At 50.7% G+C, this 15118-nt stretch overlaps 2 protein-coding genes across 3 annotated transcripts; one reads left to right on the top strand and one right to left on the bottom strand.

The window, feature by feature from the left end:
- Nucleotides 1-154: 154 nt before the first annotated feature.
- Nucleotides 155-10571, top strand: RABL2B (RAB, member of RAS oncogene family like 2B). Of its 2 annotated transcripts, none has more exons than XM_075504995.1 (8): nucleotides 155-318; nucleotides 423-452; nucleotides 664-743; nucleotides 6322-6401; nucleotides 7365-7476; nucleotides 9403-9500; nucleotides 9746-9829; nucleotides 10124-10571. In XM_075504995.1, exons 1-8 carry the CDS (start codon nucleotides 212-214, stop codon nucleotides 10202-10204), a joined length of 672 nt encoding a protein of 223 aa, XP_075361110.1. In that variant the 5' UTR covers nucleotides 155-211; the 3' UTR covers nucleotides 10205-10571. The 2 variants fall into 2 exon arrangements, with proteins under 2 accessions (XP_075361110.1, XP_075361206.1); XM_075505091.1 differs by having other exon boundaries at nucleotides 214-308.
- Nucleotides 10572-11760: 1189 nt separating this feature from the next.
- On the bottom strand, nucleotides 11761-14216 carry ACR (acrosin). The gene is made up of 5 exons (XM_075505839.1): nucleotides 14128-14216; nucleotides 13612-13812; nucleotides 13009-13274; nucleotides 12584-12729; nucleotides 11761-12098 (listed from the first exon to the last, which is right to left on the bottom strand). Exons 1-5 carry the CDS (start codon nucleotides 14196-14198, stop codon nucleotides 11766-11768), a joined length of 1017 nt encoding a protein of 338 aa, XP_075361954.1. The 5' UTR covers nucleotides 14199-14216; the 3' UTR covers nucleotides 11761-11765.
- Nucleotides 14217-15118: the final 902 nt, after the last annotated feature.

Here is a 15118-nt window from a genome sequence, read left to right on the forward strand (position 1 = left end):
ACGTCGCGCGCGTGACGCACAAACAAGGGGGAGAAGGGCGGGGCAGAGTGCCCGGTGACGCACGGAGGGGCCGTGGGCCGCGAGGCGGGGCCTGAGGGGAGGCGGGGCCTGAGGGGAGGCGGGGCCTGAGGGGAGGCGGGGCCTGAGGGGAGGCGGGGCCTGAGGCGGGGTCCGCCGTGTCGCGTAGCAGCGGGGACGCGGAGGCGGTGCCATGGCGGATGCGGCGACGGCGGAGCAGGCCCGGGATGAGGCCGCGGCCGGCGCTGAGGAGACCGTGAAGATCATCTGCCTGGGCGACAGCGCCGTGGGCAAGTCCAAGTGCGTGGCCGCGCGGGCACGCCGCCGCTCGGCCGGTTCCCCGCGGGGAGGGGAGGGGCGGCTCGGTCCCGCGGCCTAACGGCTGTGTGGTGCTCTTTCCGCAGGCTGCTGGAGAGGTTCCTGCTCGACGGCTTGTATCCTTGTGGTGCGCCGCCCGCGCCCCCTTAGTTCCCGTCTGTACTCCCGGGACTGCTCCCTGAGCAGCCCCGCGCCACCGCGCAGGTGGCGGCCCGGCCCGGGGAACTGCGGCGGGCCCGGCCAGGGGAGCGGGTGCCCGCCTGACGCCGGCGATCGCTGCGGAGTGGGGGGACGTGCTCCTCTGTCGGCTCCTTAACACACGAGCAGCCGCCCTCAGCAGCTCTCCACCTTCGCCCTGACGCTCTACAAGCACCGTGCTCAGGTGGACGGGCAGGCGGTCCTCGTGGGTAAGTAGGGAGTGCCTTGCTGCATGTTCCGTGGGCCCCGGGGACAGGGTGATGCTGGCTATGTGTAGAGAGGGAACAGCGACAGTGCTGTTGGTATATGCAGCAGTATATGGACCCAAAAACATGGCAGGGGGGTTCCTTGTGGTGGGCAAAAGGATGCCAAACAGTGGTTTGTAAGCAGGGAAATGGAGGAATGAAGGGATCACAGAATGGTTAAGATTGGAAGAGACCTCTGGAGGTCATCCTGTCCAACCCCCTGTTCAAGCAGGGCCACGTAGAACCAGTTGCGCAGGACCATGTCCAGATGGCTTTTCAGTATCTCCAAGGAGGGAGACTCCACAACCTCTCTGGGCAGCCTGTGCCACTGCTTAGTCACCCTCACAGTGGAAAAAGTGTTTCCTGATGTTCAGAGTGAACCAGCCTCCTGTGTTTCAGTTTGTGCTCGTTGCCTCTGGTCCTGTCACTGGGCACCACTGGAAAGAGCCTGGCTCCATCTTCTTTACACTCTTCCTTCAGGTATTTATAGTCATTGATGAGATCCCCCCTGAGCCTTCTCTTTGCTAGGCTAAAGAGTCCCAGCCCTCTCAGCCTTTCCTCACAGGAAAGATGCTCGTGTCCCTTCATCATCTTTGTGGCTCTTCGTTGGACTCTCTCCAGTATGTCCCATGTCTCTCCTGTACTCAGGAGCCCAGAACTGGACACAGTACTCCAGGTGTGGCCTCACCAGTGCTGAGTAGAGGCAAAGAAATACTTTGCCTAATGCAGCCCAGGATACTATTTGCCTTCTTTGTGGCAAGGGCACATTGCTGGCTCCCAGTCAGCTTGGTGTCAGCCAGGACCCACAGGGCCTTTTCTGCAAAGCTGCTTTCCATCTGGGTGGTCCCCAGCATAAACTGGTGCTATGAGGTTGTTCCTCTCCACGTGGAGTGGACTTTGCACTTCTCCTTGTTGAACTTCATGAGGTTTCTGTCAGCCCATTTCTCCAGCCTGTCCAGGTCCCTCTGGATGACAGCACAACCCTCTGGTGTATCAGCAACTTCTCCCAGTTTTGTGTCATCTACAAGCTTGCTGAGGGCGCAATCTGCCCCATCATCCAGATCATTAATGAAGATGTTGAACAGGATTGGACCCAGTATTGACCCCTGGGGTACACTGCTAAGTTACTGGCCTCCAACTAGACTTCATGCTGCTGATCACCACCCTCTTGGCTGGCCATCCAGCCAGTTTTCAATCCACCTCATTGTCTGCTCATCCAGCCCATACATCGACAGTTTCTCTATGAGGCTCTTACAGGAGACAATGCTGAAAGCCTTACTGAAGTCTAGGTAGACAATAGCCACTACTCTCCCCTCACCTACCAGGCCAGGTCACTGTTCAGTTATTAGGTTCTTCAGCTATGCCAGTCATCTTTTACATTTGACTTCCAGGCAAGGGGATAGCTAAGTCAAAGATTGTCTTTGTTTTTTTCAAGGAATTGAATACCTGTCAAAGTAATTGATGCAAGAGTCCTGATTTAGATGTTTTAGTCACTGTTAGTCAAAGTGCTTGTTGCTCAGGATGCAGTGTCATGATGGAACTAAGCTAAGATTTAAATTTTATCATGAAGCTAAGCTAGCTGCCATGAAAGTTGCAGTCCTTTTCCCCTGTGTACCACCAGCGTTCACTTATAGGTCTAGTCCTGTCCATTGTCAGGCCAGTTCAGGAAGCTAACCATGCATATTAACCACTCACAAAATACGTGAATGGGTTTCTACTCATTTGGCTCAAGGCGCCCTGCTGGACCTGTTGTTTGTGAGCAGAGAAGAACTTGTGATGTGATGGTTGGAGGCTGTCTTGGGCACGGTGATCACAAAATGATAGCGTTTTTGATTCTTGGAGAAGTAAGGAGTGGGGTCAGCAGAACTGCTACCTTGGACTACCTTTGGCCTGTTTAGGAAACTGGTTGACAGAGTCCCTTGGGAGGCAGTCCTGAAGAGCAAAGGAGTCCAGGAAGGCTGGACATTCTTCAAGAAGGAAATCTTAAAGGCGCAGGAGCAGGCCGTCCCCATGTGCTGAAAGACAAGCTGGTGGGGAAGAAGACCAGCCTAGCTGAACAGAGAGCTTTGGCTGGAACTCAGGAAAAAAAGGAGAGTTTATGACCTTTGAAAGAAGGGGCAGGCAACGCAGCAGGACTACAAAGATGTCATGAGGTTATGCAAGGAGAAAATTAGAAGGGCCAAAGCCCAACTAGAACTTAATCTGGCTACTGCTGTAAAAGACAATAAAATATGTTTCTAGAAATACATTAGCAACAAAAGGAGGGCTAAGGAGAATCTCCATCATCTATTGGACATGGGGGGGGACATAGTGACAAAGGATGAGGAAAAGGCTGAGGTACTTAATGCTCTCTTTGCCTCAGTCTTTAATAGTAAGACCGGTTGTCCTCTGGGTACCCAGCCCCCTGAGCCAGAAGACAGAGATGGGGAGCAGAATGAAGCCCCCATAATCCAAGGGGAAATGGTTAGTGACCTGCTACACCACTTAGACACACACAAGTCTATGGGGCCAGATGGGATCCACCCGAGTACGGAGGGAGCTGGCGGAAGTGCTCACCGAGCCACTTTCAATCCTTTATCAGCAGCCCTGGCTCACTGGGGAGGTCCCAGGTGACGGCAGGTTGGCAAACATGATGCCCATCTACAAGAAGGGCCAGAAGGAGGATCCAGGGAACTACAGGCCTGTCAGTCTGGCATTGGTGCCAGGGAAGGTTATGGAGCAGATCATCTTGAGTGCCATCACGTAGCACGTCCAGGACAACCAGGTGATCAGGCCCAGTCAGCATGGGTTTAGGAAAGGCAGGTCCTGCTTGACTAACCTGATCTCTTGCTATGACCCGCTTAGTGGATGAGGGAAAGGCTGTGGATGTTGTCTACCTAGACTTCAGTAAAGCCTTTGACACCGTTTCCCACAGCATTCTCCTGGAGAAACTGGCTGCTCATGGCTTGGATGGGCATACGCTTCGCTGGGTAAAAAACTGGATGGATGGCCAGGCCCAAAGCTGTGGTGAATGGAGTTAAATCCAGTGGTGGCCTGTCACAAGTGGTGTTCCCCAGGGCTCAGTACTGAGGCCAGTTCTGTTAAATATCTTTATCAGTGATCTGGACAAGGGGATCAAGTGCACCCTCAGTAAGTCTGCAGACAACACCAAGTTTGGTGGGAGTGTTGGTGGGAGGCCTGCTTCTGCATGGGCTACTCTCCATGCCACAGTTCTTGCCAGGAGCCTGCTCCAGTGTGGGCACTCCATGGGCTGCAGCTTCCTTCAGGACACATCCACCTGCTGTGGTGTGTGGTCCTCCACAGGCTGCAGTGTGAACATCTGCTCCACCGTGGTCCTCCACGTGGAGGACACCTGGACACAGGGGGACCACCTGCGTCACCATAGTCTTCACCACGAGCTGCAGGGGAACCTCTGCTCTGGCGCCTGGAGCACCTCCCCTCGCTCCTTCTTCACTGACCTTGGAGTCTGCAGAGTTGTTTTTCTCACATTTTCTCACTCCTCTCTCTACAGCTGCTGCGCAGCGTTTTTTACCCCTTCTTAAATATGTTATCACCAACGTCACTGATTGGGTGTGATTTGGCCACAGGTGGGTCTGTCTTGGAGCTGGAGCTGACTGAAACTGACTCTGCCTGACATGGGGTCAGCTTCTGGTGTCTTCTCACAGAAGCCACCCCTGCACACACCACACACACCCCCCATTACAAAAACCTTGCCACTTAAACCAAATACAAGGTTTCAGAGAAGAGCCATGAGAACAGTTGAAAGATGGTAAAAAGGGGCCTAATGATGAGAGACTCAGTCTGGTTAACTTCTCAGGGAGAAGGTAAAACATCAGAGAACAGGAACTTGGTATAAAAGGTGTCTTCAGCATAGCAATAAATATTTAACAGACTAGCTGATGTTAGGTAAACTCAAATAAAAGATAACGTGGGGGTTTTTTTAACCAGTAAGTGAAATTACTGTTAAGGAAACTTGCGAAAGTATGGATTCATATGTCAGGGACTTATTTTTTACTTGGATTTTGTAGTTTATTAAGTAACTTGCTCTAGTTTAAGTAATTCATCTGGCCTATGTTATACAAGAGTTCACAGTGTCTTCTGTCTTCACCTTTTATGAACATAATGCTGACCATCCAAGTTACCTTGCCAAGAAGACCTGTCATGAAGTGTGATTTGTAAAGGCAGGTAGTTTGATCTGAAGACTTCAAATTGTGCAGAATTACCACTTCCCTTGCTAGTTTAATTTTTACTCTGCTGAGCTATTCTTAGTGGCCATCACCAAATTCTGTGTGGTAGAGTTAGGATTGCATTAAAATGTGGTGTATTTCTTTACTCTATGATTCTTATTTTTCCCAGGGATTTTAAGGTTGATAAATTCTGATGTTCTGGAGTGACATGGGGTATGACAGGGAAGATCTGGAGGATTTAGTAATAAAAGCAGCAGTGTTTTTCAATAAGCCATGGCAAGTTCTCTCATGACAGCTGCCGCATTGTTTGGGAAGTTAATTTAGGGACATTCAGTAGGTCATGGTCACTGGCACCTCTTTTTTCCTTGTGAGGCTTCTGAAATGGCACATTAAAAGGATCAGGCAACTTTAGAAGCTAAGCAAAACTACCCAAAATGAAAGCAAATGCGGTCTGATGAGTACTTGCCTATATTTTGGGCAGTTTCAGAAGTCACCATCCTGCAAGTCTGAAACAGTATCCAGTCAGAAACTAATTTCAGTGCAAGATAAACACTAAGGAAAGTGGCTTATTTGGCTTTAGGTGGAGCAGCATGCTTCAGTCTAGCTGACAGAAGTATAACTACATCTGATGGCTCTTAGTTGAAGCTGCGTACATTTGTACAACAAAGACGACACAAATATTAGCCTATAAATCCAGTAAGAGGAGAGGGGAAGACCTCTACCTGAGACGCACAAACAGAAAAAGGCATTAAAATGTTGATGACTGTTCAGGTATGCTTCGTGATACCTAGTCTACAAGGTACTTAATGAATTGGGAGCTGTCTGTCTCAGGCTAACTTGCTTACCCTTCATAATTTTAGAACGAGTTGTGCCCCTGGAAAGAGCAGAGTTAGACTGCCTGTGAAAGGAGACGGAACATTTCCTATGGCAGGCACCTGGCTATTTATCACTATTTGTCTGGCTATTTGTCAGAAATCAAGCTATTTCAAGACATTTAGATTTTGTTTCCTGTTGTCATCTCTAGTGACAAAGTACCATGCATTGTTATCACTCTTTGCACTTTTGACTAGCTTTTTCTTACTGTCCTTTATAAGTCATGTGTACTGATGACTTCTTTTTTGCTAATACGTTTATAGCAATGTTCAGTGTCAGCACAACTCATAGCTAAGCCTAGCTAAGAAAATGTCCTAGTTTTGCATAATTTCTTAGCCCTGGAATGTTTCAGATTAGTGAGGTAAAACCTAATTTGTGACCCTGAGTAGATGGACTGGGCTTTGTGTCTTGGGTTTAAGTTGTGAGGAAAACAGAGCTTGGAAAGTTGTGTCATTCTAAGCTTGGTTTTTTGTGTCTTACAGACTTCTGGGACACAGCTGGACAGGAGAGGTTCCAGAGCATGCATGCGTCCTATTACCATAAGGCTCATGCTTGTATCATGGTAAGGGTAGTGTCTCAGCTGTGATCTGATGGAATTTTGACAAATAACAGTCCCATTTGACACTTGGCCTGTATGTTACTTTTTATGATTATGCTGCCTTATATTTCTTGTCTCTTCTAGCAGTTTAAAAAACTTTCCTATATTCTTTCTTCTCTCACCAGATAAAACCAGTGTAGTTGGGTATGTTTAGCTCTTTTCTGTCTTTCCTGATAGCACTCTTACTATATTCCCTGGCTTTGCTGTCTTCTAAATTTCCTTACTTTTGTCACTGTGTTTCCAGTAAGGTGGAATGTACAACTCAATGTACTTATTTAGAAGCAGTCCTGTCAGAGGTGATGCAAGGGCGAGGGCATTCCTTTCTTGTTCTGTGATGTGACTATTGGATTATGTAGTTCAAAACTGTTCTGACATGTTCTGCAGGTGTACTACATAAGACATTCTTCTCTGGTCTTCTGCCCTTTCTATTTTCCTATACTTTGCACTTCCTATTTATTAGCTCAAATGAGTCTTGTTTCCTGACTCTTAACCTGCTTAGGTCTCTTGGTTTGTATTGTTGCTCCAATTTTCCACTATTTCTCATCACTTGTGAGCATCAGTCAACTTCATTGATATTTTAATTGTTAAAACAGAGAAGCCTCATATCTGGCCCTACTTAGCAGAACAGATCTTTCTCAGTGCTTGTTCACTGTTGTGGGTGATAGAGTGCTTGTTGTAGTACAAAATAAAAATATAAAGGAAAATGAGGGACTGTTTCCTGCATCATGCAAAGAAACGGGCTGGCTGCATGTTTCAAGGCTTGCTGGATATTCTCCCTTTTCTCTTTCATCCTTTCTAACAAAGGCCAGTTTCCTTTGCTGATGTCCTCCTGGGAGAATTCTGGATTCTGTACTTGTGTTTGGTGCAGTGGGTTGCTCAGGAGCTGTCCTCCTGTTGGCCCCATGATAGCTGTTTCTTTTTCGGAAGGTGTTTGATGTGCAGCGGAAAGTCACCTACAAGAACTTAAACATCTGGTACAAGGAGCTGAGAGAATTCCGCCCGGAGATTCCTTGCATTGTGGTGGCCAACAAAATTGATGGTGAGTATATCTTCTTCTTCCAACTTCTCAGGACCGTGATGTGATTCTCTTCTGAGCTGGCTGAGAAAGAATGTTGTTCATCTGTTAGGCCCAGATGAGTTCTTAAGTATTAGTCCCTCAGGGCTGTATTTTACCAAACGAATAGCTGAGTCCTCTGCTGACCCTGCAGGCTGTCTTACAGGCTCTTGTCCTTGTTTTACTAGCAGTTAAAAATACAAATTTGATCCATTTGAAGTTTATTCAAGTGATGTCCTTCCAATTCTGTCCTTACCACGCTGCCCATTTCATCCAGCAAGAACCCAAAAGCTGATTGGAGCAGTACCTAGTCAAAAATTGCAGGATGTCATGCTGCAAAAAGAGCATAACCTATTATGTGGCTTCCCTGATACAGTCAGTAACTGCCTTTGTCTTGCCAATTCAGCCTGCAGGTTTCCGTAGGAATCCTCTGTGCTAAAGTGTCTAAATATACCTGCTGGCAAAATTGTTCACCTTCCTCTGCAGATGATTGGATGATTCCCTCCTCCTAGGAATGCCAGCTAGGCATTCATTATTGCTATCATTTGGGTTGTGATCTGTCTCCTGCATCCTGTGAGAGTGCATAACGCATCAACTTTCTGTTCAGCATCAACAAGAGAACGCATACGCTTAGGACCACAGTCGCCTCCTGTTCTCTACCAAGTACAGTGTCAGACATGGGCTTCCTTGCTGATATTTGTGGTAGAAATCATCATAGCTATGAATAGGTGTCTGCACCTGAATAAGGTGCCTGGGCTCCCACTGTAGTCTATGGACGTTCATTTGGTTCAGTGGTGTGGTTTAGGGCATGCTTGATCTTACCTAATAAAAGCCTTTCGTATGGGATGTGTCAAGCCAGCCTTGAATCCACTGATTGCACAGACTGTACAGGAAGTCTGAGGCAAATGGACTTGGTGCTGACAGCCATATTGTAGACAGAACCTCTGTGCAGATGAAACCTGCTCTTAGTGTTCTATGTGTGAGTGGACACTGCTCCAAGAGAGTCCTCCGCCTTGCCTTTGTTTGCTGTATTCCACCCGGACTAGGAAATGATCAGCCCACAGCTCTTAACACAGGCCCAGTCTGCAGAACAGTTGATCCAGCTTCCTGCAAAGAGGTAGGCAGCAGCTGCCTGGGCAATGCTCACTGGCAAGCATTTGGAGTCTGAACTACTTTAGCTGTTGCTTCTATGAGAAAAGGCAGATCATCTGGAGTCATCCTTCTATGCTGGCATACAGGCTGTCTATCTATCAAAACTTTGAGCTGTTACTGCTGTGTCAGCACATCCTGTAAATACGCAGTAGATTTGTTCCAAAACTGAAATAAAGCCTCTGGCCTACTGAGGCTGGGGTAGCTGGACCTAACTGCCTGTTAAGTAAAAATATGTAACAGTTGAGTCATTTGTACACTGAGCGTGCCCTTGACTCACAGGAATACAAGTAACATGGCATAAGGGAAGTGGGGAGTTCTGGTTAAAAAGGCCAAACTGGAGGGAGAGGCATGACTAGTACTGGCAATGGTGTCCAGGTCATGTGGACACACAGCAAAAATCATAGGGATGTGCGTGGAAAACTTCCATAGTTGCTGCACAGCAAGTGAACTGATATGTTCTAGGCTGCAAAGCATTGTCCATCTCTAGCACATCAGAATCCATCTATGATTTAGTCAAGCACCATGGATAAACCAACAAGAACTCTTTTCTTTTTGTGTCTTCTTGTCAACAGTTTGCTGATGCTGTTGCTTTTAAAGCCCTGCAGCTTTTGGGGAGGACTCCCCTAGCCTTGTACTACAGTGAGGAGGCCTTGACAGCTAAATCGGGCTCTGGTCTCCATCTGTTCCACCACTCCTGCAGATGTTGGCATTCAGCCTACAGTGATGTCTTACTGACCACTTCTCCTTTTTTGCCCCCAGCCGATATGAAAGTGACCCAGAAAAGCTTCAACTTTGCCCGGAAGTTCAGTTTGCCCTTTTACTTTGTGTCTGCTGCAGATGGCACCAACGTAGTGAAGGTAAAACATAGCTGTTTGGCTCAGCATCCATGAGACCCCTATACAGTCCAAGGACATGGAGACTGCTGTAGGCACAGAGAGCAGAAAATGGGCTAGTACATCTGTTTGGCTATTGTGACGTCCTGGTAGCTATAGGTAGTTGCAGAGGTTTGGGTTTTTTTTCTTGGGGTGTGGGAACAGTTTCCATATGTTACAGAAAGCCAGTGCCCCTTACTTTGAGTGACAAGCATTCTCTTTCTCATCAGCTCTTCAATGATGCTATCAAACTGGCAGTTGCTTACAAACAGAATTCAGGAGATTTCATGGACGAGGTCATGCGAGAACTGGAGGTAAGAAAGGCTCTACTTACTGCACTCCTCCTAAGTGATTAGCAGCTCTGCTCTTTTTTCCCTCGGGGAAAGCAGAGCCTGTGGCAAAGGGTGAAACTTTGCAGGCATGGAAAGATTTGCCTTATGCTGGTGACACCATGGGGTTTGTGTGCTGCTCGTGTCTAGGTTGGAAGGGGTGAGGTGGTGACCTTCTGAAGAGCCCATGCTGCCCTAGACCGAATTTGAAAGAACCACAGCAGAGTGTAGCTGTTGCTCTCATGCTTCTCAGCAGTTCCTTGTCCTGCTCCTTTCCAGAGCTTTGACCTGCAGAAGAAGAGCGAGAATTTGTCGGATAAAGAGGAGAGCTGCCCTGAAGAGAAGGCCCCATCTGCCTAAGCCCCGGACCCTGAGTCTGTTTTTTCCCCTTTGCTCTAGATGTCTGGGGCTAGTTAGAGCTGGCCTTCACAAAGGAAAGTGATTTTTCTCATGCCCTGAGAGCTCTGGTGATGGGCAGCTGGGCCTCTCCCCTTCTTGTGGGAGACTCTCTGGGCATGAATTTCCTTGACTCGGCCCTAGCCACTGCACATCACGGTCAAGGAAAGGGCGAGAGTATCCACATGGTTGCTGGTTACTGCATGCTTCTTCAAGGCAAAGCTTGCCAGGAGAGCTAAGCCACTCTTGGACCTGCAGGGAAGGGTCCTGCCCAGATGCTTTAATGGTACCTACTGGAGACAACAAACACTAAAGATTTTTTTTTTACAAAGCTTTGAGCTTGCATCCTTCCTGCACTTCTGTTACAAGGCAGTCCAGGTACTAAACAGTGCAAGTCCAACTGCCAGCCCTCCCCATTGCTTTCACAGCCTAGCCAGTGCTGCCTCCCTGTCCACCCTTGTGATGTCTGCTGCAGAGTTTCTTTGGGTTTCCTTCCCCATTCTGTTACGGAGCAGCCAGATCCAGTAGATGTCTGAACATGGGGGATTTCTCCTTTCAGATCTGCTAGAGCTGAATCAGGTGGACTCTCACACCCAGGAGGCTTGTCCTATGCCAGCCTGATGGATGTGGCTGCTGCTGTTCCCATGTGTGTGTTCAAGAGACTTACACTGCATTCCAAAGAGCCAGCTGCACAAACATGCACACAGCCTTACACAATTAACGTGCATGGCAAAACAGACTGACATAGACAGAGCAATACCTTTACCAGCACCCATGTATATGTAACCACCACATACATAAACATGAACACAGACCAGTCCTTTTCTGCCTTTCCAGATGATCAGGACAGGATGTTTACTAGTGAAACATAAACACACCTTCACTCCCAAGATTCATAAGCGCAGCATGTTCATAGATTCCTCAAATAACAGTATGGAAATTAAGTCCATGTAGTATCTGTGGCTGGATGCCAAGCTCCGTACCCAGTCATTGGTGCAAACCCTGGGTCTTTCTAGATCCATGTCTCCTGGGTCATGAGAGCGTCCAGTTTCAAGTCCACTGGTGCATTGTACACGCACACAGGAATCCCACTAGTAACCTGCCCAAGACACTTTGTGTTTCCAGCTGCTGTCCCCAAGACCTCTAGCCCCCGATGACCTGTGTTCCCTTCTTCCACTGCACCTTCACCCTCCTCTCTGACCAGGCACGGTTTCAGCCCTTTTGAGTGACTCTTTCCCTTTGTGCCCTACTTGACGGCCTGCAGCCTCATTTTGCAGGTGCCGGGCATGGAAGTCCTTGCCTTGCACGGGAGACTGAACTGGACTGAAGCATGGTTAGCTGTGAAAACTGGCAACTTTATTTCAAGAACAAAGTCAACTTCAGCATCTCTGTGCGCTCAGAGGAGCGTGGGCAGGACAGAGCAGGCCTTTGACACTGAGGCTGCCTTTGGGTCAGCAGGCATTGCCTCGGAAGGAAACGGTCGTGGTCCACTGCAGCCTGCACTGGATCCTGTTCATCCTGCTGCTCAAGCCTTTTTTCCCCTCAGGACCTGCAGGAGCTCCTGCAGCAGATTAAAGAATTGCACCAGCTTCTGGCGTGGAAATGGGCAGGGTTGTGTTGGTACTGGCGTTGGCCTCTGAAAGGGGGTTGAGGTGAAGACGGGCTGTGGCGTTGGAGTAGCCGTTACAGCTGGGTGCAGTCTCATCTGTGTCAGGATCCAGTCGTAAAAGTGCTGAGTGGAGGTGTAGACTCCGGGCTGGTTTGGTCTCGCACAGCCTTTCCCCCAGCTGGTCACTCCAACAAGCCAGAAGTAGTCAGCATTATTATCTTTGCACACGAGAGGACCACCGCTGTCACCCTGCAGCGGAGGAGAGAGGATGAAGGCATGGTTGGGTGGCCACTGTCAGCACTATGGCTGGCTCCTTCTCTCTCACAGCACCTGCCAGAGCTGTATTCACTGCACAGAAAGGCTCTGCTCAGGTGCTGGAGCCTACAGAACCTTGTCTGGGAGGGGGTCGTGGGCCTGTAAGGTAGGGCGCGCTCTTTCATCTCTGCACAGTGATCCTGGATGTGTGGAAGACGGATGTTCCAGAGTTGGGATCTGAACGTATGGGCTGCCAAGAGCACTGGATGGGCTTTCTGGGCAGTGTCCCAGGCCTCTGGGACAAGAGGGGCACTGGGCAAGGACCTGCAGATGGGGAAGGGGAGGTGAGCCCCAACAGCGGTGGGGACCCGGCCAGGTGGGAGGGTGACTTGCCAGGCAAAGCACGCGCCGGGGTATGTTTGGGCGGTTGTGACAGGGCTGCCTGCGCTGCTAGGGGCTGACTTGTAGCACGCTCCTACCTGGCAGGTGTCGATGCCACCCTGCGGATAGCCAGCACACAAGTTGTGGGTGTGGATGGCCCCGCTATACCACCAGCTGCTGTTACAGAGGTTGACATCAATGAGGCGGACCTTGGCCTCCTGCAGGACATCAGTTGATCCTCCAGCTGTGAGCACAGAAAGGAATTAACACCCAGCAGCTCCTTGCCAGTTCTCCTCCCTTGTCTGGGTGAAGCCCTTCCCTAGGGCTCGGCTTTGCATCTTGAAGGCATTGTACCGGTGTTTCCCTTCTGCCTTGCTTTGGGTAATGCGTCAGGCCCATCTCTCTCTAGGCATACGTCCCCGCAGCCTGACTCGGGCTTTCGCCTCTGCTGTCAGGAAGCCCAACCCGTCTCCCCAGCGTGCCAAGCTTGCACTCAGGACACAAGTACTTTTTGGGAACTCACATCTTGCAGTGGTGGAACCCCAACCACTGATGTAGCAGGTTGTCAGCTCTGACACTCTCAGCGAGGCGTCGGGCACGCAGGCAAGCTGTATGTAGTAGCTGCACTGGACAGGCCGGTCCAATTCCAGCAACGCAATGTCGTTCCTCTCCGAGATACTACTATAGTGTTTGTGAACCAGTAGCCGCTTAATATTGCGCACTTGGGCCTCAGGGCCCAGCTGAGTCAACTGGGTGGCCCCGATCACCACGCGCCACATCGTGATGTGCCTGGAAGGCAGATGGAGAGAGGGGTCAGAGGGAGCGGAGCCCTGTGCTGCAGCAGCCCAGCAGTTCCCTGCCTTCTGCTTCACAAGGGAGAGAGGAAAGCAGGGCTACGGAGGGTGTGACTGCCCTAGCATGCCTTAGGCACAAGGAATGTCGAGCTGGAGGCTGCTAGGATGCAGTGGCACGAGCCCAGCCTTCTCCTGAGCAGTCTCTCAGCTGGGCTCTGGAGTGCCCAGGCACTGGGCGTACTGCAGGGAAGCGGGATGGCAGTAGCACGTGGTGCTGCGGACAGGGCACCTGCTAGTGTTGCGGGGATATCCCCCTTCCCTGGTCTCCTCACCTGGCCTTGATGAAGCAGTGGGCTGCTGTGAGGACCCACTGTGGGCTGATGAGGGACCCTCCGCATATATGCCTCATGCCCATTTCCCAGGGATCCTGGACGCTGACGATCCAGGGCCAGGCCCCTGGCTGGGCATCTCTGCCACCCACGACGCGCAACGTGCCGTGGTGAGAAGCCATGGGCCGGAGCCCGCAGGTCCCTCTGTAACCAGAAACTCATTACTGTACTGCTCGATGGCTTGCTGCTGTTCAGGCTGAAGGTCAGCCATCTTCCCTCCCCACAAGGTGTTGCATGGACAGCAGGGCCAGGGAACTTGGTGGGGCGTGTGTCCCTCTGCCCCGTTTCTGCTTTAGCCCCACAGACCAGTTGTGCCGGCAGCCTGGGTGCTGGCAAGGAACTGCGGCTCCCACGGGGGGTTCGGGAAGCTGTGGTGTGGCCACAGGGGACAAGCGGGCACCCTCCAGTGAACCACATAAGCATTGCCCAAGCTCCCTCCCAGAGCTTCGGGCCACTTACCCACAGTTGTCCCATGTGCCGTGCGCAGGCCAGCACAGGGCCAGCAGGACGAGGAGGGGGAGCAAATTCATCGCTGCCAGTGGCACGCGGCAGCTGCAAGAACCGAGGGCTTGTCACCACCAGTGCAGCAGCCGACTGTACTGGTACTACTCGTGCGCTTGCGTTGCCCGTGGTGCCCTTGGCCCCGGGACTGATGTCACAGAGTCACTGGTTCCAGGTGCTGGGCATGGTGGACTCTCGAGGGGGCGGGACGACCGACGGGGGGGATGACACACAACATGGGGGGTTCCAAGCAGGAGGGGAGGCAGAAGCTGGGATCGGACAACCCCAACAGACCCCCCACTGAATGCTCGGCTTGCGGGATGAGGGTGTGCAGGCCCCGTGGCAGGCAGCGGCGCCTGGCTCCGAGCACTGCCTGCTAACACCCAACAGGAAAAAAACAAGTGTGGCATCATAGCCTCTGGGAAGTTCACTGCCACCCTGCTCTCTGCAGCCATTTGCCACCAGGTCCTTCCCAAAAAACATACACTAGAGGTCATAACTACTACAGGCAGTATGCACGTTTGGGTGTTGAAGAGCCAATCTGGTTACAGCTGTGGCACGCAAGCAGTGATGTGCCATCCAAATAAGCCAAGCATCCCCAAGCAGTGTCAACCTTCCTGCAGAAAGCACAGTGAAACGCAAATGCAACACAGTCCACACTGGCTATGTCAGCCACAGCAACACCCTCTGGCAGGCTTCATGTCCTTGCTGTCTATGAGTTATAGTGCTGTTCTGGGCCAACACTGACAGTTGTGGGCAGTTGTGGCGCCTGGTATGCATGGCCAAGGACATGAAATTTTAAGCTCTAGACAGAGAAGGATGCTCCTGCTCTCAGCCCCACATGCCATCCTCCATGGCTTTGGTAAATCCTGTATCAGCCTCACCTCATCAGTCTGCCTTCTACAGCTGTGTGGTGGAGCCTTGCTCACATGCTGGAGTGCAGAGCAGT

This window comes from Mycteria americana, chromosome 1 (genome assembly GCF_035582795.1).
Source record: "Mycteria americana isolate JAX WOST 10 ecotype Jacksonville Zoo and Gardens chromosome 1, USCA_MyAme_1.0, whole genome shotgun sequence".
Lineage (NCBI taxonomy): Eukaryota > Metazoa > Chordata > Aves > Ciconiiformes > Ciconiidae > Mycteria > Mycteria americana.

Coding starts and splice junctions, on each gene's coding strand:
- RABL2B (XM_075504995.1), top strand. CDS start 212: ATGGCGGATGCGGCGACGGCGGAGCAGGCCCGGGATGAGGCCGCGGCC. Junction 319..422: donor AGCGCCGTGGGCAAGTCCAA/GTGCGTGGCCGC, acceptor CTCTTTCCGCAG/GCTGCTGGAGAGGTTCCTGC. Junction 744..6,321: donor CGGGCAGGCGGTCCTCGTGG/GTAAGTAGGGAG, acceptor TGTGTCTTACAG/ACTTCTGGGACACAGCTGGA.
- ACR (XM_075505839.1), bottom strand. CDS start 14,198: ATGAATTTGCTCCCCCTCCTCGTCCTGCTGGCCCTGTGCTGGCCTGCG. Junction 13,813..14,127: donor GGCACATGGGACAACTGTGG/GTAAGTGGCCCG, acceptor TTCTGGTTACAG/AGGGACCTGCGGGCTCCGGC. Junction 12,099..12,583: donor GTGGCATCGACACCTGCCAG/GTAGGAGCGTGC, acceptor CCTCCGCTGCAG/GGTGACAGCGGTGGTCCTCT.